General features: G+C 35.0%; 1 protein-coding gene across 2 annotated transcripts in view; it reads left to right on the top strand.

Annotated features, from left to right (window-relative positions):
- Positions 1-24,428, top strand: part of LOC124365487 — a 103,476-nt gene that overhangs the window by 35,746 nt on the left and 43,302 nt on the right. For both annotated transcript variants that reach the window (XM_046821475.1, XM_046821472.1), the window contains exon 2: positions 13,585-13,642. In XM_046821475.1, the coding sequence (XP_046677431.1) occupies positions 13,618-13,642 (25 nt within the window). In that variant the 5' untranslated portion in view covers positions 13,585-13,617. The remainder of the gene's footprint in view (positions 1-13,584; positions 13,643-24,428) is intronic.

Below are 24,428 nucleotides of genomic sequence, written 5' to 3'. Positions count from 1 at the left end.
TTATATGATTGATCCAGTTCTCGCCGGTTATCTAACCCACATCTCCACCCCCTTCTCCCCCCTCACTGAGCATGCGTAGTTGTATAACCGCTAATGACTTGATTTGATCTGGTTCTGGCAAATTAGATTAGATCACGATCACGTGCTTTCTCGCGCCCCCTTTCAGCGGCAGAGTCCATCTCAAGCCGTCAGTACATGACCAATGGGTGGGCCCATTAACTGCTTTTGTCTGTCCGTGTGCCTAATTTGTCTTCAATTCGTCTCGAATTAAGAAGCCGTCTTTAGATAAAACAGTCTGGTTCATATCGTTACAACACTCTCTGATATAATTGAAGGAGTTAATATGATTAATGACAATCTGAGAAAGTAATTTAATAACTTAACATGATTTAAAGTAAACTACGATAGTTTTGTTAAGTTAGTGGTAATAGAGTTAGTAAATAACAGCCCTCTTCAGAAGACCCAATTAGTTACAGTTATCTGATCTTCGTATTCAGTCAGCGGTTTAACAAAAATGGAAGTATTCATGGAAAATCTTAGTCTGATTTGGATTGATTTTGAAACATGCGTCACCATTAGTGAATAGAAACATTCCATTACAATAAAATTCGTATTGTACGTGAACCAATTTTTTACTAATTATTAATATTCCTTCATAAACATTTATCGACGTTGAACGTAACGTGCTTGTGAATAAAGCTATTTCAGCTCTGACGTTTGTGTATCTTCATTTGTATTATTGGTAATTTTACGGAATTTATTTTTAATTTCTTTACCATTTCTATACGAATATACAGGGTGTAACAACAAATTTGAACTGTCTATGCATTTTCAAATTCTGTATATGATTCTAGGCTAAAAGTAAAGAATATTTTTTTCCGATTTCCACTTCGATTAGCCGCTAGCCGCGATTTTGTATTTTGTATTAACAAATTATTATCTCTAAAACTAGTAAGCTAAAGAAACCAAATTTGGCACATAGGTTTTAATCAATAATAGTAAAATAAAAAAGTGTTATTTTCTTTAATAACAAAATTACGTCTGTTGAAAGCCTTTAAAGTCAAATAACAATATAACCAGTATAGTTCTAAAACTATTTCGACAATTTTGTTACAATTCCAACGGTACTTGTTTCAACGAAATCCACGAGCCAACACAACCAATTTAAAGGTACGCCTGATCAAGACAAGGTACGCCTGGGATACCTATCAGAAGACAAAACGTTTGCTGCTCCCGGCTTGTGCAAGCGTACATTTAAAGTGGTCGTGCTCGATTATGCCTTGACGCAATTTTGTTAAAATTAGGACCGTTGGAACTTTAATAAAATTGTCAAAATATTTGGTGTTTAATACATTTTTATAATTATATTGGTTTTTTTTTTATTTGACTTAAATAATTTTTAACATACGCAAATTTGTTAATTCTAAAGAAAATAACATTTTTTACTTACCTTTTAAAACCTATGTGCCAAATTTGCTTTCTTCAGCTTAACTATTTTTCGAGATAGTAATTTGTTAGTAAAAAATACAAAATGGCAGCTAGCGGATAAACGAAACGAAAATTGGATAAAAAGTTATTCTTCACTTTTAGCTTAGATTCATACATAGAATCTGAAAACGCATAGCCAGCCAAATCTTTTTCTTAAACCTTGTATTTTAAAATTAAATTAGTTCCTACTTGCATTTTTGTGTTAATTTCGGCTTAATTTGTAGGTATTTATTTTCTACAGAATAGTGATCCCTAAAGAATTACTCCACCAATTGAGTATTTCTTTGTCCGTCTGTATACAGAATATTTTCGAGTGAGATAATTTGGACGGTCGAGATTAGGCATCTAACTCAGTGAATCTCCGTGACAGAGTGAACACGAAGGATCCCACGCTGAACCGAAGTTCGCAGCGTCATGGTGTTAATTGGTATGAAATGTTATTTATAAATTAAGCCTGCAAAAGATTATTTTTTCCGTATAAATGGGCAAATCCTTATTACGAATTAACATATTAAATTCATTAACTGTGAATAAATACTTTATAAATCTTCTTCATTTGATTTAAATCACCAGTTTTTAAACACCATAAAGTTCTTCTTGGTCTAAAAATAGCTCCTTGAAAATTATGACACTGACATTAACAACACGTGTTATGAGTCAGACAGAACTTTATAAACAGCTTCTGTTTTTTTTGTTTTTAGGCTAATCTCAGACAACTCGGTTTTCCTTGAAATCGATAGAGAAACTTCCCCTAAGAAAGAAATCGATCGTCAGCCGCGCTAGTTTTGGTGGAGATTGATATAGAGGGTGTTAAAGAGGTTAAAAATATAAAATGATCATTTTTTTTCTCCCAAATTAAAATTTTTTCTAGCTTTCCACAGTCAAAACAAACCGCCATATATGTGAATAAACAGCTTCAACTAATCACATACAGACCCTTAAGGTGTTGACTTTCAGCCTGTTTATTTAGTTATATTACCGTGAACATATAACCATTACATGTCTAAGGATTGGTATAAAACACATCAAGCTAGGAAAAATCTAATCTAAAAAATTATCGTTTCATATTCCTCACCAGATACATTCAGATACCCTCACCAAATCTGGAATTCCTGACAATCAATTTCTTTATAAGACAAAAATGTCGCTATCATTTTAAAGGGAAACCGAGTTGAAACCGCTAATACAGTGCTAAATGGCTCCCTGTTCCTACAACTATTGATAATACATGATTTTCTTTCGTTTCAAATTCGGGTATACCCTTTACATATTATTATTGTTCTTCCATACATATAAAGTGCTATATGTGGATTGTAGGTAAACCTACACCATTATATTAACTCTAGCTAAAGCGTGCGCAGAAGTTGCCTTGGACGGTAGCCGACTGCGGCACGCTCCCACTCGCTTAGAGTGTCGCCCTACACGACCTGACGAAGGCCGGTGCAGCGCAATCGAAACCTCGGCAGTGCACTTAATGAGACTGTGAGTGTGGGCGTTTCTCTTATTTTGTTAGCGATCAGGTCGTTGCGTCACTTTATCAAGGTGATTTCAGGATCGTTTGAAGGACATTTTATTCGCCAAGTGTAATAAATAAGTGTATCATTTTTTACTAGTTTGTAAAGGGTTTTAGTTTAAATATTTGTTAGAACAGTCAATTTAAAAATATCATCTAAGGTAAACGGAGTGAATACAAAAGGTACCTGTAGACAGATCATTATTTCAACATTTTATGCTTGCGAACGTCAAATTGTTGTGAATAAACATCTTGCACTGTCTCTATGTCCTGTGTACAACGTTTCAAGACCTGTCAGATTTAAAAAAATAATTAGTGCCTCAAAGCAAAATTTTTGGTTACGTCCATCTTCCTCATTATTACCATTCACTTCTTAATTTACCACTTCCAGATTAAATATAACAGTTTTCTGAATTTGGGCCTCTCCAGTCCTCACTGCAGGATATGCGCCATTGGAATGTCCAGATCTGATTCGCTGCTGCTATCGGCAGCTGTTATTGTAAGGGATTCCCTAATGGTTCTAAAATAATATCCTGCTCAATCTGCGATCAGATATCAGTTCCTCCACAACTTATATACATGTACAGAAGGACGACACACGTTTTGAGATTTTAGATCTCAAAACTCTTGACTTATCTGTTTGGCTTGGTGAGTAGTGATCTTCATCCTCTCTAGCCGTAAGACAATACTTTCCTATTTAAACACTTACGTCGAACATAAAATTTGGAAACACGATTTTACAGAATCCTTTTACTTTGTAAAGTAATTTGTTACTACTTTACAATACGATATACAATCACATTACAATATGATTTATTTAATTTTAAGAATTTTAATCATTACTTTTATAGTAATGATAATTTGTACTTCATTAATATTAATGGTTTTACTTTTATTGTAATACAGTGTAACAAATTACAATTTTATTTACGAATTTTATAATCATTACTCAACAAATAATGAAATTTAAAATTAGTTTTATGTAATATTACGTGTATCTAATATTAATATTATACTTATAATTTACACGATTGGTTTTATACGTTGCAATTTAACATTTTTGTTATTTATTTAGTGTATAAAATAAAATATTATTTGTATATATAATTCAATTAAGTGATTACCTAACTTAATTCAAATAATTCAACAGCATTCCAGGTATGTTGTGTCGGTAATACCGTTTTAAGGTAGTGATTTTTTGTAATTGAAATACAAGCCTTTAAAAATATGCCTGTGCTAAATTTATGGTAAGTGGTAATCCAAAGTTTGAATAGAAAGTATTCTTTTATAGTGCTTTGATATTGTTCTTCCATTTTGTACTTACAGATAAATTTCGACCCTCATTGTAAGTCATAGACAAATGATTTAATATTTAGTTATGACCTCAAACTTACAACTTATACTCTAAATTCAGAAAACAACCAAAAATGTATTAAGTAAGCATTTATAGTATGAAGTTTTACTTCCATTTAACGTGCAGCATTCCAACCGGATGAATATATTTGTAAAGTTCATAACTAATCTAAAGCACCAGGTCCTGACGTAGTGAGGAGTGCCGCAGGATCCGTGGCGTCCAGTCACTGTATCAGTGTCGCAGTGATGATGGTTGCATCACATGTGCCAAATTACGCTAAGGTCCACTGTGGGTTATCCTTAATAATCTCGTGGACCTCTGATACTCACTTCTTGTATAACATCCTCTCCGGCGTTGTATCATACCTTACTTTTCTTGCAACACTGTCAGTTAATGACGTCCCTCCGGATAATCTTCACAATAATTGCACAATACAATCCGAGAAACATCAAACTGGATTACTAGGTCAACTTAGGTCATTTTTCATTATCATAATTTTTTATTTCAGAGTGTAAGGTTAATGTATATACCACTCTACCTTTACAAATATCTCAGTACAAATGTTCTCGTTTCGTGAAACGAATTGGCTTCCTTCAAATGTAAGAATTTTTGTTCAGTTACTCAATTATCCTGTTTAATACAAAATTACCTCTTTCGGCACAATCTGAAGTAAGATAAATTTCCCGTGTGGTTTCCAGAGATATCAAACTAAAGCCGCGTTACAATTTCTAATATTAATTATGCACAAGCAGCTGTACAAACTAAGTACTTTCCAAACAGCCCTTTCGACTCGTCAAAAGAAGTAGCCTAGGTAGATTTGGAGGCAACTGAAATATTATTAACTAATTTCTCATGAGATGTACATGTACTCAATAACTCGAAACCCGTTACTGATACAAAAAAATGTATACAAGAAAAAGTTTAAGAAATGTTTATCTTTTCGTTTGTATAGTGTTATAAATAAATGAGTTGAGAACGTGTTAAATGAAATTCCGCCTTATTGAAATGAAATTTTTTATCAGGCTGCCTAACGAACTTTTTGAGACATTTATGAAATCTATTTTTGTACGAAGTTTAAACTTATTTCTGCATTTCTTTCCCCAGTTCTTGGTGATCGAAAGTTTCTTACAGATTTACATGTAATCGATGTCTCTAAATCCATTCGAGGTACAAAACATTGTTAAGTACACAAAGTCTAGGAAATGTTATAAGCATCTCACAACGTATTTTTTATTTTTCTCTATATTCATAAATAATGAGTTGTAAGTTTGTTTTTAAGTTTGAACTCCACCATATTGTAACAAAATGGTGTACCAAGTAGACCAATAAACTTTATTGAGCCTTTAATCTAGTTTTGTATAATGTTTTAACCTGTTTGGGCTATCTTACATTCAGTTATCGTTTCCACTAGCCGCGTTATGCTTATGAACTTCGCAACGGGAGGTGGTTTGGTCTCTGACAGTCATGTTTGGTGAAGTTACGCAGACTTTTTTTGTGAGTTCTATCGTTAAGATAATAATTGCAATAAGCTGATTGTGTTTAAAACACATTATTTGAAATCTTGATCAGGTAATCCTATATAGAATGTATGAACGAACATATGTAACGTAAGCTTAATACAGTTCAATTGAACTGGATATATGCAAAAGATAACCTATAAAACATTTCATAAATTAATATAAATAAATTATATACTGATTAAAAAAAATTAAGGCCTACTTTGATTGTAGCAGGTCATCGAAAACTTCTCATACAGCCGCATCTTAAACCTTAAATGTATCAAAATATCCGACAGGTGAGTACTATATGTACGTGCACTTCCGCTATTCTTGAAATATTGTACATTTGCACAATGTTGGAGGTATGCAAACAAGCATATGCAAAGGATGTAACGTCATATTTCCATAAAAAGTTTGTTCTGAATCCATACTAAGTTAGGCAGTTATAGTGTTTGTAATCCATGTTATGTCTATCGTATTTCCGATTCCTGATGATGTCTACAAGATACGTTATCTTCCATGAGATCGAATCAGAAAGCAATCACTGACGCCAATAATTGAGAGAGCTAATTAGAGCGCACCCGTAGCTAAAATATAAAAGCCAGAAACAAGTACTCGTGGCTATATTTACTACCAATTATGTATTATGTTGAACTGAACGCAGCCGAATTAGTACAAATGACCTGTCATATCAATGAGATCAGTCAGTTTGTCCGAGGCGCCAAACGAGTTTTGGTTCGGTGAAGGGTGTAGCCTCGTTTGAAACGATTAACAACGCAGATATACTGATTTCAAAATCAAACACTTACTTAAAAGACATTACAAAATAGTAATTAGTGGCTCGGACCATTGGGAAACGTGTGGTTAGAGTGGTGAAAGGCCATTAGAAACCAATAAATCAAGGCAGTGGAGACCACAACTGCAGAGTTAATCGACGACCCGTGGCGCGGGAGGAAGCACTAAACCTGGTTAGCGCGGATCGCAGAATTGCAAAGACGTAACTGTATTTTTATAAACTGCTTTGGGTAAAATTAGGTATCAGCAATACAACTAGTACACTAATAAAGCTGACTTTTTAATCATGTAGTAACAAACAGGAATATGGGAAATTGGTGAAAACTTCTATTACTCAGTAACACTTTTCCGGTATAGCATACTATTCCACTCAAGGCATATGAAAAATACATCAGGTGAAAAGTCTTAGTTGATTTTTTCGTCATAAATAATTTGACTGGCATTTGATTACACGTATATGTCATATAATATGAGCAGAAAGAGGAAGCTTGAAGAGTTCCAGATTTTTAAATGCTGTGATTTAATATGGATACATCCCAGATTTAACACGTGTTAGCAGAATATGTAACCATTCTTTTAAAATGAAATACTCATAATATTTGGAATTCCTAAAGTTAAGCCCTAAAACCTATTTAAATGTGGTAAATGATGTATTCAAGAAGACGGCTCCATATAACCTTAAGTGCCACGTCTCATATTGTACATATGATTGAAGTCACAGAAAACTTTAATTAACTTACATTGGACGTGAATAGGGATGGCAGTAAACCACTAAAACTTAGTTTGTAACATTGAAGACTCGATGACAGCTGTGTGTGTTTAATGTGTCAATCTGACTGATATTGCGGTTATTGCGCATTTTATAATGTAAATATTAGTTTTAACATTATAATAGATAATAAATATAAAATAAAGCAAGTTTTCACAGTGATAATGAAAAGAAGGAAAAAGTCAAACGTTACAGGTTACAAAAACTAAATATAAAGGGGAGGGAGGTGATTTATGGAAAATGTAGATTTTTATGTCGGTTTGTTACTTATTTAATCTTTAAAAAATAACATGTTTAGAGATGGGTTATTTGTTTTTAAGTAATATACGCGTGAATCGAGGTAGAGTCTGACAACAAACCCCTTACAGACTTTCTCGAATGGGTTTTGACCAAATTTGCCGAAAAAGAAATTTCCATACATGATCTTATTAAAGTGTCATTGGCGCAGAAAGGACCCCATTACATTTTTATGCTCAACGTCGATTTATAAATTTTACCACAATCAAAAATGTTTTCACAATAAATTTAATAATTTTTTGGATCTCCTTTAAAATTATAAGATCGAGAATTTATCCTTAACTAAACTTAAAATGGGAGTAAAATGTTTTAATATTTTCCACATTATTCAAAATTTTAACAGTTATTAAGGAGTTTTATAATTAAGGACTTGTGATTGAGATTACGATTTTCTATCCCTATAGAACTTCCGTCCTCTCTATCTGCGTCCGTCATTCTATCACGACAACTCGGTGATGGTACAAAAATATAGCAATCTATTCTCTATTTTGATGTACGTGGTTTCTCTTTCAAACCATTAAAATACTATTAAGCTACTCCGAGGCATTTAAATCTTTTTATACGTTTTACATCGTTAAGTTTTATAATAAAAAATTCTCTACGTTTTCAAGATTAATATCTGTCCTCGTCTTCAGGTAGCAAATATAAAAAAGTGCATAAAAAAAGTAAGCAATGCAAATTTTACACATGGCGGTGAACGCGCCAATTCAATATTTAAAAAGTAGAACTTGTAAAACATAAACATATCTCAACCCAAGACAACAAAGCAGAAACAATAAATTCTAATAAAACATAGATATACCGCTGAAACACATTGTGGTAACAAAATAAGATCAAGATTTACTATCTTGGTAGCATAACACCTGTACTACTATAGCAGCCAGATAAAAGGGCATTTTAAATAAGTCATTCTTATTGTACCTGCTATGGTGCGTGAATGATGTGTTTTTAAAATTGTATTTTGTGTGTTTATTACTGCGTATAGAATTTTTGACTTTTTTGTATGCTTAAATTTGTCTTAATTTTAGACACTTGTAGAAGAGAACAGTTTCAGACCTCGAAACGTTCTTGACCTGCTATTATTTGTCACATATAAAGAAGGTAACTAACTTTATTATCGTTATCACTCAACTAATTCATCACCAAGAATCCTAAATCAACGTTATAAACCCTCTTGGTACCGCATATTTACACATTTTTCAATTATAAATAACTGATAACTAACTGTTCAAAGTTATTAGTGCGAACCAAGAAATATAGGTCCCTCGATGATCAGGAAAAGGCATTATCGTATATCAACGTTAACACCTCTGTTGTTGTATAAAGTATAATAAGATGTTGTGGTCGGTAAGTATTATTGAGACACACACTTGGCACGGCGCATGTTACTGTTATTTGCTACAAATTACAGGTAGCGGTCGTGTGTCATACATTAGGTGCTGACTGCGCTGTCGCCGCCTGTAATACAAAACATTGCCAACACCTGTAGCACGGATGCTTAGACAGAGCGTGAAAGTGATGTCTACTTATATAGACATCTTAATGCATGTCGTGGAATTCTTTAAGCAAGTTCTGAATTGTAAGCAAGTAGGGTTAATTGTAAGACAGGGCCTTATGGCCCTAAATTCGCCCTTTTGTATATTTAATACAAATAAAGTCATTTGAATTTGAATTTGAAGATCAAAAAATAATAAGAATTTTTCTATAAGACTTACCTCTCCAACAATATGTAATGTACAAGAGTAGGGTTGAACAAAGAATCTTACTGAATTTAACTTTCCCATTTAACAACTAACAGCATGTTGTGACAGATGTTGCAAGGTGTGTAGAAAAATCTATCGTTTCTAAAAATATGCAATTTTTAAGCTGCCGGCCAAATATTATACCCCTTAGTACTCGTATAATTTGATTATATCAACATATTGTGTATAAAATTGGATATCTTAAAATGGTCTTCTATTAAAGACCATTTCCGAGAAAATTTGGTTTCAAACGTCCACCCGTATTTCCTGCGGCCAGACCACCCGGGCACACAGTCTGAAAACGGTTTTGCTAACCCCGGATATGCTGTGGCCAGACCACCCGGGCACACAGTCTGAAAAAGGTTTTACTAACCCCAGATATGCAGCGGCCAGACCACCCGGGCACACAGTCTGAAAACGGTTTTGCTAACCCCGGATATGCTGTGGCCAGACCACCCGGGCACACAGTCTGAAAAAGGTTTTACTAACCCCAGATATGCAGCGGCCAGACCACCCGGGCACACAGTCTGAAAACGGTTTTGCTAACCCCGGATATGCTGTGGCCAGACCACCCGGGCACACAGTCTGAAAACGGTTTTACTAACCCCAGATATGCAGCGGCCAGACCACCCGGGCACACAGTCTGAAAACGGTTTTGCTAACCCCGGATATGCTGCGGCCAGACCACCCGGGCACACAGTCTGAAAACGGTTTTGCTAACCCCGGATATGCTGCGGCCAGACCACCCGGGCACACAGTCTGAAAACGGTTTTGCTAACCCCGGATATGCTGCGGCCAGACCACCCGGGTACACAGTCTGAAAACGGTTTTGCTAACCCCGGATATGCTGCGGCCAGACCACCCGGGTACACAGTCTGAAAACGGTTTTGCTAACCCCGGATATGCTGCGGCCAGACCACCCGGGCACACAGTCTGAAAACGGTTTTGCTATGCTAAGTCACAGAGAAGGACGATGTTGTAATCGCAAAAAACTAACTTGCGAAATACTTACAGATACTGTGGCACTAGGATAATTCTAAATTCATTGAAACATATTCATGCTGTCGAAATTACAAAATTATGCAGGCTTTATTATAATGTGTATAAGAATGCCAAACACTGGAAGGAAAAATATAGATATAAAATATGATTAATTGAAAATTATTGAATCTGCTGAGTATAATAGTATTTATTCAACAAGATTAAATAATATACTCCACTGTAATAGCGGTTAGATTAAATGGTATATCATTATTACCAACAAAGTAATTGTTTCAGTTAGTCATTGACTGCATGAGTACGAATTTGATTGATCCCTAACGTGCCTAATTGTCGCATGTGTACGCACTCATAGATAGGTGGCACAAGAAAGGCTCCAATCATTTAAGTGATATTTACAAAAACTCTTCACATAAGTACGTATAGTTTGGAGGTGCAATTATGTACTTTATAACTTTAGCAAATACGATTAAGTATTTTCCATTACATAATATAAAATATATCCCACTACAACAAATCATTTCATTTTAAACCAAAATAATATCCTTCATTTGGGCTTAAAAAAGGGAAAGAAACAAAACTTATAGCTAAAATCAACATTCGTATACTGTTTACAAAATTAGCGGTAGGATCTGACTGTTTAATTTCTTTCATTACACAGTGTGTCCCACCCAACAAACTTCTCATATGGTTTCCTCCAATCAAAATAATGAAAGTCCGGAAACGCTTTCATTTTTACTGACGTATAAATTTTGTCCGTATAAATATTTTACTGACGATAACTAAATTACTATCAGTTCATAAAACAGCAAAACAATCTATCGTTATCAGGAATCATAAAAAACTCTTATCTAACCTGACTTGTTGAGAAGTCCTATATCATCGGCCAAGGAATGACATTACTGCACAGTTAATTACTTCATGAGTTAAAGCTATTGAAAGTAGAATCTTGGAACATGAAGGTTTATGCGATATTCATAACCTGACGTCTTTCCTAGATATCAGTTGAACTTTATTTTTACTAGTTTTATGTATATAACAATGCTTTTACTAACAAATAAAGAGATAACGTAGCCTTTACTATTTGGAATAACTCTAAAACTTGCGTTAGGTATAAAATAATTAGATAAAAATAGAATTTGTTAACATTGTGCAAAACCGACATGCAACCACACTTAAGACTGTTGCAAAAAATATCAATGTTTTATGTATTAGAGCTACACTCTGGTGCACTGTTTCTCAAAATAATAGAAGTTATTACAAAATATTTTACGAAACCGTACAAAATAGTAGCAATCTTATGCTAGTGATATATAAAGATGACGTTGTGTACAAGGAGCTTACGTTGGCTAGATGTTTCTTAACTGAATATTTACTGATTCTTAAGACAACTTTATAGCTTAATGGGTTGGGCAACACGAGATCTACAGTTTGACCACCAATATAATGCATTGGCCTTTTAATGATTTTACTAGTTCTTGTTGCTGTTAAATTTGGTTTTAATATTGTTTTCTTTATTATTCATCACATGAATGTGAAGCTGAAACTTGCAATGATTATTGTACTCCAAATCTTACATTTGTATAGTTAAGATAAACCATAATTTCTCCATCGGAAAAATAAAATTGATAGATTTTAAATTGGTGTGTAGTAAAATACTTAGATACACCAATAAATTATATTTCAAAGCTAAACTTTTATTTGTAGGGAAACGGAGAAGAATTAACATTATATCTTTTTATATAACCCTATGTGATAACTTATTATCTAAAGCCATTTATTTAAATTTTATTGTTTTCATTACAGTACTAGTGCTGTATTGTTTACATATAACTACTATATTTAAACTGTGACATATAATCATCGTCAATGGCCAGAAATAGAATTCTGAGAATGAAAAGTTTATACAGTATTTTATTAATAATGCCTGGGATTGTAATAAAAAAAAACAAGTTTAATAATAGTAACGTTTTCATAATATAAACAAATCAAAGTTATTCGTTGCTGTTGCGGATAAGATGTTTAACCAGCTAGATAACAACCAATGTTTACCATGTAAATCTTTCAAAGCATTAAAATTGTAGACTAGAATATTTGAAAGCACGATGTAAATATAATTGGTAAAAAAAAACGTTCACCTAACACATTTTATAAACTCTCCTCACGTAATAATATTGAATAACTTTTTAAATAAATATTGATCATATGCAGTTACAAACAGATTAATTTTGGTTGCCACAATCGCTTAGATTAAATTAAACCCTCTAATAATTAAACGAAATAATGTTCTATATTTATTCATGAATTGTACTAATGCACACAGCTGTTGAGTTGTAAATCATCTAACACAGCTATAAGCTTTAAAGATCATAAAACAAGACTTGTGCAACATTCACATCAGGTCCGTTAGTTACATGCAGTGTAGAAATATCAACTTTCTAAATTGCCGAGTATTAACACTGCACTCTGCGGCTATTAATAAACATGGGTGAGTTTTAATTCACAAATACGTAGTGATTGGTTATATAACAATTACAACCTGCAAGCTACTAAAATAAATGTTGACATTTGCGTTGTCAGCTAGGTAGTTTGTACGTTTTCTGTATCAGACTGCAATGTCCATCATGCTGAGATAGCTTTGCTTCATTGAGTAATGCCCTTGTTGAACACAACGGTGTTGGGAATGATTGTGTCATTATGATTATGAAGTTTCTGAGCGTTATTTGATGGATTCTATAAAAAGATTAACTATTTAAACTTTATAGGTGTTATTTGGACGGTCCTTTGCCCGCCCCTCTAAGAGTCCTACAGACATGAATTTTGATATTGGTGTTGTAGGTTTGTTCAAAGATGAACCAAAATTGATTTCCGGGTAAACGGGCAGAAAAGTCAGAAGTAATTTAGGAAATACAATCACATAAAGCACATATAGTTACGAAATGCAATTATTACTTCTACATCGTTAATTTTGTATTTTGAAATTTAAGTTTAATAAGACTTAAAATTAAGCTTTGTTCTTTCTCATATTGTTTAGTATAATGATAGATAATTCTTGACAATGAATCTATGTTGAAATGACCATGTTGTTTTTGACGACGATGATGATAACGATGATTTTGTTGTTACAGAAGCAAGGCTGGCCGGGCGGGCCCACGTACAGCATGTGCAGGGGACATTTACTCGCAGGTAAACACACAGTTCAATCATTACGCTGCTGTGATAACCTATTATTCTTATGGTATGTCGTGTAGTGTGAAAACTATTTACCATCTGTTCACGTTTTCAAGTTTTACTGTTTGATGTTACATTTTTTGAGATGAGTAATTACTGCTCTACTGTTTATACGCAGTATTTGATCGGACACTGTCAAGAATTTAGATGGAATTGCTGATGTACGATATCCAGCAAAATATTAAGGATGCCTCCTGTTTTGTGTATTAAAGTAAAAAATTGATCTTCTTCTTGTGAAAATATTGCTTTTATTTGAATATTGTTTAAATATTGATAGATGTTATAAATTTATAAGCAAGTTTAGTAACAAAAACACAGGGTGCTCACCAGCCTTGCATGTCAATTACAAATCTGGTCAGCCCAGCAAAGAGACTCGCGCTCTAAAAATCATCTTTATTGATTCAATTGGAGAGGAGCCAATTTTGAATAGCGACTCGACTATATTTTTAACATGTTCATTGTATCACCTGTTCATTATCCGGACCGGTAAAAAAAGAAAATCACACGCGAGATCTTTTTACTGCCTTACTTAAAGACGTACTTATTTCTACGTAAAGGCTGAAATTTGCTATCTATATCATATAAATTCACGCTGTATAAAGAAAAGGAACTCGATTAATTCAAAAAGAAATCAGCCTAAAGAAACTACTGTAGGATTTCCTTAGAACTCTCATCAAATTAACGGCCTTGTTTCCCCCATTCACTATTATAATAGCCACACCTGAGTGCTACCCATCCTGTATTGTTCTATGCCCATCAACTACCATTATCTACTGGTCGAATGCAGGATAAGACAACTAATGATCCAATGTCACTCTCAGAACTAGGTCAAGTATCAAGGCTAGCTTGTTGTTGGCCTTAGCCATACATTTTATAGACAAGCTCAATAAATCGTTCACCTTGAGAATACACTATCCGGTAATTCATTAATTATTGCTTCACTTTCAACATTCCTGGTATTTTTTTTGTTCAATTTTAGGTCATGTCAAAAATAATTTACGAAAAGTGGTAAGCTTGGGTAAGGTTACCTGTCTTATCTGTCAAAATTTGTTTTACGGAAACTCACAAATGAAATATATTCTCAGTTCATTTTGTATCTAACGATTAAAGAAAGAAACACATTCAATAAACGAATAGTGAGAGGAACTGAACGGATGTTAATGGTTAACTTTTACTTTTTGTATACGAAAATAGAAGATTTCTTTTTGTGACATCAGTGCAATTACCTCTCACGATTAGGAAGGGTAATTAGGTCTTATTAATGTCTTATTACGAACTATATAATTTTCTATTTCATGCTTTGAATCAAATCTTTAAATACAAAAAAAAAACATTTATAGAAAGTTATAATGAGGGATTCTTGGTTTTTAGACAAACAAAAACTTTATTATTTTTCTCTTTCACTGTGAAAGTTTCAATGAGTAAAATAACTACGAAATATCAGAATGGATTCTATTTCTATTTGTACTGTTACTACTGTTCCTATCAAAGTTTCATAATAAACATAAAGTCTTGTGATGAAGGAAAGAGAGTTTTTGCATACATGAACTATTTCATCCTCAATAAATTATCTAACTTACAATTTCCAAAAATAGTTCAGTTTTGAAATTTATTGTAAGAAATATTATATAGAAGTATACTTTCTAAAATATTATGTTGCAGGCAACTCATTTGTGTTTGGGTAACTCATTATTAAATAACCCGAGCATGAATCTACACAGAAATGCCAATTTCAAACAATAATAACACGTTTATGTACTAAGTAATACATTTGAACTGAATCTCTTAGACAACTTGTTAAGGCCACCTCACTAGTGATCCATTACCATAATTGCTGAACAATACACGAGAAAGTGATCTGAAACGGACGTGCTCAGCGACTCAGCACCTGCATCTCGGCGAACTTCTATCAGAGAACGTAAAATCAATCAAGCCTCTCCCGCTGTTTATGGCCTACTAATAGTCGGCGCGACGCTGCCTCTGGCTCAGCAACAATGTGTTCGTGATCTCTGGTAGATGCTCGTAACTCTGTGGCAGCCACCGCCAGTAGCCAGGGCTGTATATACTAAGGGCGTCCTAGATGGGAAGCTACTATATTAGAAAATTTATTATTTTGTCTATAAATTGGTATCCCCAAATAGTATAATTTTGAAGCGAATCTAAGATTGTAAAAACAGTAGTTTGGCGTGTATTTCTGTACTGACAGAGTTTGATACAGGGGTCTCAGTTCTGCACGGTCCATGACAACGCTCTTCACTTTCGCTGAATCTCTATTTCCCACCTGCAGAACAGATCTTAAGGATCTGTCGATACTGTTAAGATACTCGTACAAAGGTACATTCTTAGGCTGATAGATCACACTCTTCGTGTCAATTTTAATACTACCTGCCTTATTCAATTTTAATACTAATGCTGGTGAGAATCTAGAAGGCGTCTTAATGTTTAATGAGCGAAGAAGCGTCCACACAGGGAATTGATTGATCCCACTCAAGGCTGTTCCCTGATCAGGGGTCTTGAATCTCGAGATACAGCCCTGCCATCAGCTACCAAACGAGATGTGGAGGTGATACCGTGGCAGTTCGTGTCACTCTTTCATAACAGCCTGTACTGCACCGGTGTGGTGTCACCTCTTTGCATCAACTCCCGGGAAACAATCGTGCCGACACCGGTGGTTGAGCAACTTACTGCGATGTTTACACGGTCCATTGCTCGTCATACCGGTCCTCACTCGGACCTGTCGGTCACCTGACACAAAGTTGCGGCCACAACACAGCTCCTTATATGGCGTTACTTACTTTGTAGAAGCCTCAGTAACGGGTCTCCTTCACGTACAATCGTGCCGACACCGGTGGTTGAGCAACTTACTGCGATGTTTACACGGTCCATTGCTCGTCATACTGGTCCTCACTCGGACCTGTCGGTCACCTGACACAAAGTTGCGGCCACAACACAGCTCCTTATATGGCGTTACTTACTTTGTACAAGCCTCAGTAACGGGTCTCCTTCACGTACAATCGTGCCGACACCGGTGGTTGAGCAACTTACTGCGATGTTTACACGGTCCATTGCTCGTCATACTGGTCCTCACTCGGACCTGTCGGTCACCTGACACAAAGTTGCGGCCACAACACAGCTCCTTATATGGCGTTACTTACTTTGTACAAGCCTCAGTAACGGGTCTCCTTCACGTACAATCGTGCCGACACCGGTGGTTGAGCAACTTACTGCGATGTTTACACGGTCCATTGCTCGTCATACTGGTCCTCACTCGGACCTGTCGGTCACCTGACACAAAGTTGCGGCCACAACACAGCTCCTTGTATGGCGTTACTTACTTTGTACAAGCCCCAGTAACGGGTCTCCGTCTCGTACAATCGAAAGGAACTTTGATATTGGACATTTTTAAATGGTTGTCTGGAAAAGAATTGACTCAAATATGTCTGCTTTTAATTTACGTATGATATTATGTGACTCACTTTCGTAAAATACGTTTAATTGTGTTTTCAAAAATATCGTACCAATTTTAACCTGCATCTTTTATTTTAAAAAGAGGAAATAAATATTCCGTAAGAGTCCTACTGAGTAAAAAGCCCTCTCTATAAATTCTCTGCCAAGACTAGATTACAATACAATTATGACTAGGCCTTCTATCAGGCTTATTCTACATCATTCTTACAATCCTCTATCTTCTTTCTTAATATTCTCGTTACTCGTATCTTTCTTATATTTCTCTTCAGTTTCAAGACTCTTTTCCACAATGTTAGCACTGGAAGTTATACCCATGAGCAGTATGCACGGTCTTCTGTCGATCTCATGTTTCACACATAGTTAAATTTAAATGATAAGCGAACTTTGAAAATAAATTTCTTTTCGATGGTTCTAAAGTCCTTTTTTATTTCAATCTGCGCCATTTAAAAAGAATACCTTCTCATATAGTTAAAGATTACATTTTCTCTTATACGAAACTTTGATGGCCGTATGGTCCAATCACTAAATACTCCGATGAAGAAGGAGGTCGTCTCGCCTCGAATCCACTTGTTTATGTTGCAAGTAGATTGGACCAATGTCCTTACGCAAATTCTCATGGTCTATCTGTCAGCGCTGCTAGCTAGGTGTTAGCCAATGACCTTAGGAACCGAACTTCCATACGCTTATCGACTACTCTTCCACGAATAAATAGTCAAACAGTACTTTTCAGTAGATTTCTAACACATCTATTGCATTGCGTAAATTTAAACATTCTTTATATTATGTGTATTATCCGTTATTTCTATATGTATCTTCACGATTAAGGCTGTAATTCTGAACTCATCTTTGCAAAACGTGGTATAAACATTCTGCTAGTGAATGGTTAGTTTAAGTTCGTTGTTGGGATAAATCAGACCAAGGGAGGTGGAGCCCCAGGTGGTAAAACCTTTTTGGAAATTTTTCATCAAGTATTTCATGTATACAATATATTGTGTGTGTGTGTGTGTTGATATATATATAAACATTGTTTGTTTTATATATATATATATAAACATTGTTTATTTTATATATATATATATATATATATATATATATATATATATATATATATATATATATATATATATATAAACACTTGTACATATATAAATCGCATTTTTTGTATGATGGAGATTGGAAGATAATTCATTGCTAAAAGCTTCTTACTACAGAATAAATCAGTTTTATTCCCTACATTTTTACTGTTTCCAATAAAAAACATGGGAAATGTCAAAACTAGCTTCTTCTATTCTCCACAAAACTTGGAATTTACACAATTTCCTCTCAGTCCAATCACCTTTGATAGAACTCGCCAAAAAAGTGAGGCAACTGGAAATGAAGAGGGAAGGAGCGTGATTCACTCCACTTCCTAGATCAACCTCAAGGACGAGCATTACATCTTTGTTCACTTTCACCGTCTGCAGCTTCTGTCTTCACCGTAGAGTTTACTACCTACATGAAACCAGCAAAGTTCAAGCAATTACTTTACTGGTGTTAGAGTGGGATCTAGCCATTTTAGTTAATTAAAGATTACATTTTGAGGATGTTTTGATCCTGAAGTGTAATTAAGCCAATCGAACTGTCGTATGGTCAAATGGTCGAATGAAGTTAACAATAGGCATACGCCAAAAATTGAGTGGAGAAGAGGTAAAATATTAATATCATAAACTGCAATTCACCTATTTGCTAATTAATATAACCATTATTCAGATTTCAGACTTAAATTGCGACTCTATTGGCTACAGTTTGTTACTGACCATTCGATTATCAAAAGCAGAAATTGTACATCTTATATAGTATAAAGGTCTCTCACCATCATATCCATTCTTCCATAATCACATCAAAATACATACTTGGCTGTTATCATCGTCAGTAGGTAATATTGGTGGTTGCAAGCAATATAAAAATGTTAGTTGTGCTTAAAATTCTTCTGATATATTTAGTATCAGTCTAGTGATGATAAATATGAACCGTAACACTGTATATGAGGCCTTACTCTACTTAGATGACTCTCCTAGGATTCCTGCCTGTAATAAGGTGATGGGAGAAGAGAAGCAGTCGTGATATGCTCCACTTCCTGCTCCACATTGCAAGGCCGACACCACTTCTCACTTTCACTTTGTCTTCTCTGCAGCCTTACTCCACATTTGCAACTGCCTTTCTAGAGGTACTTTTCGGAGAAGATGAAGAAAATGCGCGCTAGTTCACGTTATACTCCGTGTTGCTGATTTTACCGTGCCTTTATATGTGTGATGAAATTAGTTTCTTGAATTGTAATTTGGAATATTTGGGACCCATATGTTGACACATTCGGTAAGATCTATCTATAAATCTTGGGATACTCCTCATTATAACAAAACTATTACTCTTGTAGCAAGCCTTAACATAGCCAATGTAGTACATTTGGAATATTTTATGGTGAGTTTTGGCAATAAAGGGGAGGGGGTCGAATATTCAAATCCTTCTGCTACTTAAACACAGAGAGTATATTCATTCTAAGAAGACGGAATTTATATTTTCTTTATGGAGGGAATAAAGTCCCTTAGATCTAGATAGCTCATGTGTATACTGACGAACTTTCTGATACATTTGCAATAATAAAATATTTAATGAAGAATCTTTAGCTATAAATTGGGAAATTTTCACACATTTTTACATTGTAAAATAATAAACCTTTATATGACCGCGTTTATGTTTTTAAAAATACATAAACATTTATACATTAAATTTTGCAATATCAATAACTTTAATAACAAGTAGTAATAACAACTTTAAATGATTAGTAGTAGTAGACAATTCATCTGAAATTCGGAGATGAAAATAGTCATTAAATCATGTTATATAGTAAGCAGTATAACATACGTGTTCTTTTTCTATGCAGCCAGAATTTTTTATATTTGAAAAAGTACTATTCTTTACTTACCAATCATCATTTGTAGAAACTAGGTAATCACATGGCTTCTACATTTCACTTCTACCTACATATTTTCACTGTACAGCCTAATACGCATTTTTCATTGAAAGACGTGTTTAACATTGATATTTTGTTGGTATTTTATGCAATTGGGAGATTGTAGCTTTTATAGAATATCTATTGACCATATAAAGTAAGTTATCAGATATAAGGAAGAGGCCATTGTACAGTTTAGGACCGTAATAGGTAAAGCTCCTCCTCCCAAGTTCCAGCCTCACTTCAAAAGTAGCAAACTGACCCAAGCCAGAGATAAAATGGATTGCAGAATCTAGTAGTTTCTAGATTCGCTGTATATCCTCCCTCGTGATGCTGTTGTCATAGGCTGGATATTAGTAGTAAAAGGCGATAGTATTAGTTAACTCATAAGTAGAAACTTTGCCGCCTCTGGTTGTAGATTTCTGAACCTACACGGACTCCTCAGCCTCATAAACCATACTGAGAGATGTGCGTGATGTTTTCCGTGAAGGTAAGACAACTGTCCAGAATTACATGGACAACGCCGAGAGTTTTAGCTTTGTCGAACACAGAGCTCTCGCTATCTAACACGACACTCATGCCACTATCGCTGGTGGTCCGCACGCGGTCGTGTGGCGCACCGTGCAGGACAGCGCACTCGCCTTTGGTAAGTTTCAGACCTTTTGAAAGAATCACGCCATAATGTTATCTACATCTGAGTTAATTTGAAATATTGTTGTCTTCATAAAGGAAGGATCATAGGACAAATGCAGCTGCGAGTCACCAGTACACGTATGGGTTGTCAAATCATTCAAACAGTTTGGACAACCCGCTGTGAACAAAGCTGAACAAAACAATTCAATAACATTAACGATTTACTGTTGCCCCGAGTTGACGGTTTCATTAGGGCAAGTCAATGGCAACTGTCTCTATAATCATCAACATTTTTGGAATAAAATATCAAAGATCTAATTAGAATATTTCAATTTGGTAGAGCGGGGAATACTACTGGATCAGGTTGATCTGTTTCCTTACAGTGATAGTATTATGTCGAAAACATGCACAAGACCACGGCTTTCAGAAGAGATAAACAAATTCAATGTAGAGAGACCAGGTCAAGTGTTTATCAACCACAAAGCTTGTGTATTGATACTGTCTTGCTAAAATATGCTCAGCAATTTTTCGTTCTCTATTGATTGAGATAGCGCTCCATTGACTATCACTAGTATTGTGTTATTCGATTTGATCCCAAAGCTGATTTTATGTTACGACAGAATGAGATATTGAATCCTCATGTCTGCAACCATTCTTCAAGGTTCATAGCAACGCTTTTCACTTTCACCGAATCTCAATCGTCCTTCTGTAGCTTTGCTCCATTCTGTCAACAGGACCTTTGTAGCAAACAGTCACAAATCCTGGAACTACTGACTCTTCTCCTTATTAAATTGTTTTTTTAAGTTAACACCACAGGTTAGAGAGTGTTAGAGAGGTCTACTTAGCCCTGGTAAAATAAGAAAGCTTTACTTTACTTTTTTGTTAACCACTAAAAAAATTAGATTTTAAGCCGATACATGGTTCCGTTAGTGTCCTTACTGGATGGATTATTAAAGAAATAAATACATGTATTGGATGTGAAAAATGCAACAAGAACACACTGAAGGCATATAAACATATAAGCCTTGAGGATAACAAGATCCAAGAAGTTGGTTGGTGTGTTAATGATCGTTGTTTCACCAAACTCTAACTCTCACGTAAGGCGGTGCTGGCCCAGATTCCATCGCAGGAACAAGTGCGGTCCTACTCGGTATCCTTGCGGCACTCCGCCACCGTTCAAGCAGTGATTGATCTCACTTACCCTCCACGGAATGTGGCTTCATTGCAAAAATCCTGCAAAACAATATTGGCTCAGATTTTGCTCATGCTATTTAGTTCAGTAATGCAATCGATTTTTTAGAGGAAATATTTTTTTATTTCGAATTACTGTATTTGATAACTTCCCTGAAGACAGAAATACCGGATACAGTATGTATATCACTTCTCGAGGAATTACGTTTAGTAGGAAATTGTACATTGTAATAAGAAAAAACAAATAACTGTTGGAGATAAAAAAATATTCAATTTTCTCTATGTACATGAACATGAGAAAGTAGCGTGTATTATTATTCATTTTTGACTTAAATTATATTTCTTAAATAATACAATTTAAGACGTTGGCTTTAAAAGATTACATAGTATCATATACACAAACTTTCATATCCTTAATCCTTATCTTCAACAGTTTATTTTAGGCATGATTATAACACGTCAAAAAATTCTGCTTCAAATTCTTACCCTTACTCGTAGAATAAAAATAATTTATGTTTATTTTTAATGTTTTCTAAAATGTTATTTTTATGGAGTGTGGCGAAAATTGTCTTTAAAATTAAACAATATTCCAATCGAAATGGATTCTATCACCAAAAATACACAACTCTTCTACGTTTTAGATTGTAAAGGATTAGCCTAAACATGATAAACCACATAATTCAGAAAGCAGACAAGACTGTACTTCTCGGCAAAGTCATAAAAAGCTGGTACACAGATCCTTGAGATAATATGTGTCCATAGTGTGGACCAATACCACGATTGACAATGTCGTATCTGATTGGACTTCAAACAGTATATTTATAACCACTACGTCACCAGGCTGGTGGCTAGAAAGTAGTCTACCTCACAAACAATAACATAGCCTTCAGAATGTGTCACACCGTGTCAATGCATGGGCGAACTAAACCCTGAATAACGCTCTCACTGGGCTTTAGTAAATCGCTCTCTATACTACGTGTTAGTATTAGTACATTAAATTCGAAAAAACGGCGTTCCTTTATTTACTGTTACGCTTTCCTACATTTATGATATACTGATGATTAATTTATTTTAGTAACGTTTGTACTGTTTCATTATAACCTTAACTATATTAAATTTAGTAGGTCAGGATTATCAAATCTTGGGACTTGTATGGTTTAAGAAAAGTACAGGGAATGAAGATGGCAAAGAATATTGGTTGATAGTTTTCTGAGAGGCCTACATTACCTTGTTGCTTGTATCTTCCTTATGTTGAATATCGAAGAGTGGCCTTGCCAAATATTGTTTACGTTTGGGTCCAGATGTTTTCTAATAAGTGAGATGCCATCTCTAATAGAATAGTAAACAAGATAAACTCCTGTTTTGTTCGCTTTACGTTCGTTGTTTAGTTTTAACAGTCAGATATAGTTATAGTTAGTATACATAGTTAGTTATGTAACCATCAGGCAAGAACGTATTGGTTTTTATTGCCTTTTCTCGTTCTCGATTTCCTTTCTCACCTGCCCCTTCATCCCTACACAAACCAAATTAAATACTAAAGTGTTTTAAGAAGACGTGTGGACTAACAGTCTGGTGGGCTCGGTTTGTGAAGTTAGTTCATCAACCCGTTTGATAAGATGGACTCTTTCTAATTTAACATTGCCTGATTTAAATATTGCGCACTTCCTTGCACCTGTCTCATTTTGTAACAAGTTCTTCCAGATCCTCCAGCCTTAACCATGATTATGCTATTTAATCTAAATTCCCTCCAGGTATGTTATTAACTAATTCAATAAATAATAACGTTCCTGGCTGTTAATTAATTGAATACAACTAATAATATTCAAATAATTAATTGAAATTTATTCATAACAAGTCTACAATTATAGTGATACATTGCAATATATCGTGATACTGGAGAAAAGCAAGTTTTCCAAACCACTTCTAGTTGATCGCTGATTAGTGGATAGTTAGTGCTAGCTGGGGTGAGAGGTTATTTCAGCTCATCCACCCGGGAATCCCGAACATTTTCATACTGTCTTGACGCTTTTTATCTATCAATGCCATGGGAATAGGACGAAGTACGAGTAGTTTCACTGCCTTCATTTAGCAGATATAGAAATATTCAATCTCACAAAATATACTCATACGGGGCTGTCTGAAATGTGTCGAATGAATGAAGTATTCAGCGTAAGTGTGTACTCCAAACTTGCCAAGTGGGGCCGCTTCCAGCCCACAGGACAGCTGACGTCACGAGTGGCAGCCGTGCGCAGGCACAGGAAGGAAGGTGACAGACACGGAAGCTGACGCATGCGCAACACACTGAACTTGTTACAGAAAGTGAATGTGTCACTTCCTGTATTGGAATTTCTGGCTATTGTAAGATAACGATTGCTCTGCTTTCACCCGCTCCGCCGCCATGCCCGGGCCTGTGTCGGCGTGCCAGACACGTACGTAGGTGTCTCCCTCGACCGACAATGG

This window comes from Homalodisca vitripennis, chromosome 1 (assembly GCF_021130785.1).
Source record: "Homalodisca vitripennis isolate AUS2020 chromosome 1, UT_GWSS_2.1, whole genome shotgun sequence".
Classification (NCBI taxonomy): Eukaryota; Metazoa; Arthropoda; class Insecta; order Hemiptera; family Cicadellidae; genus Homalodisca; species Homalodisca vitripennis.
Note: the sequence above shows the minus strand (reverse complement) of the source record. Positions and strands in the feature narration are given on the sequence as shown.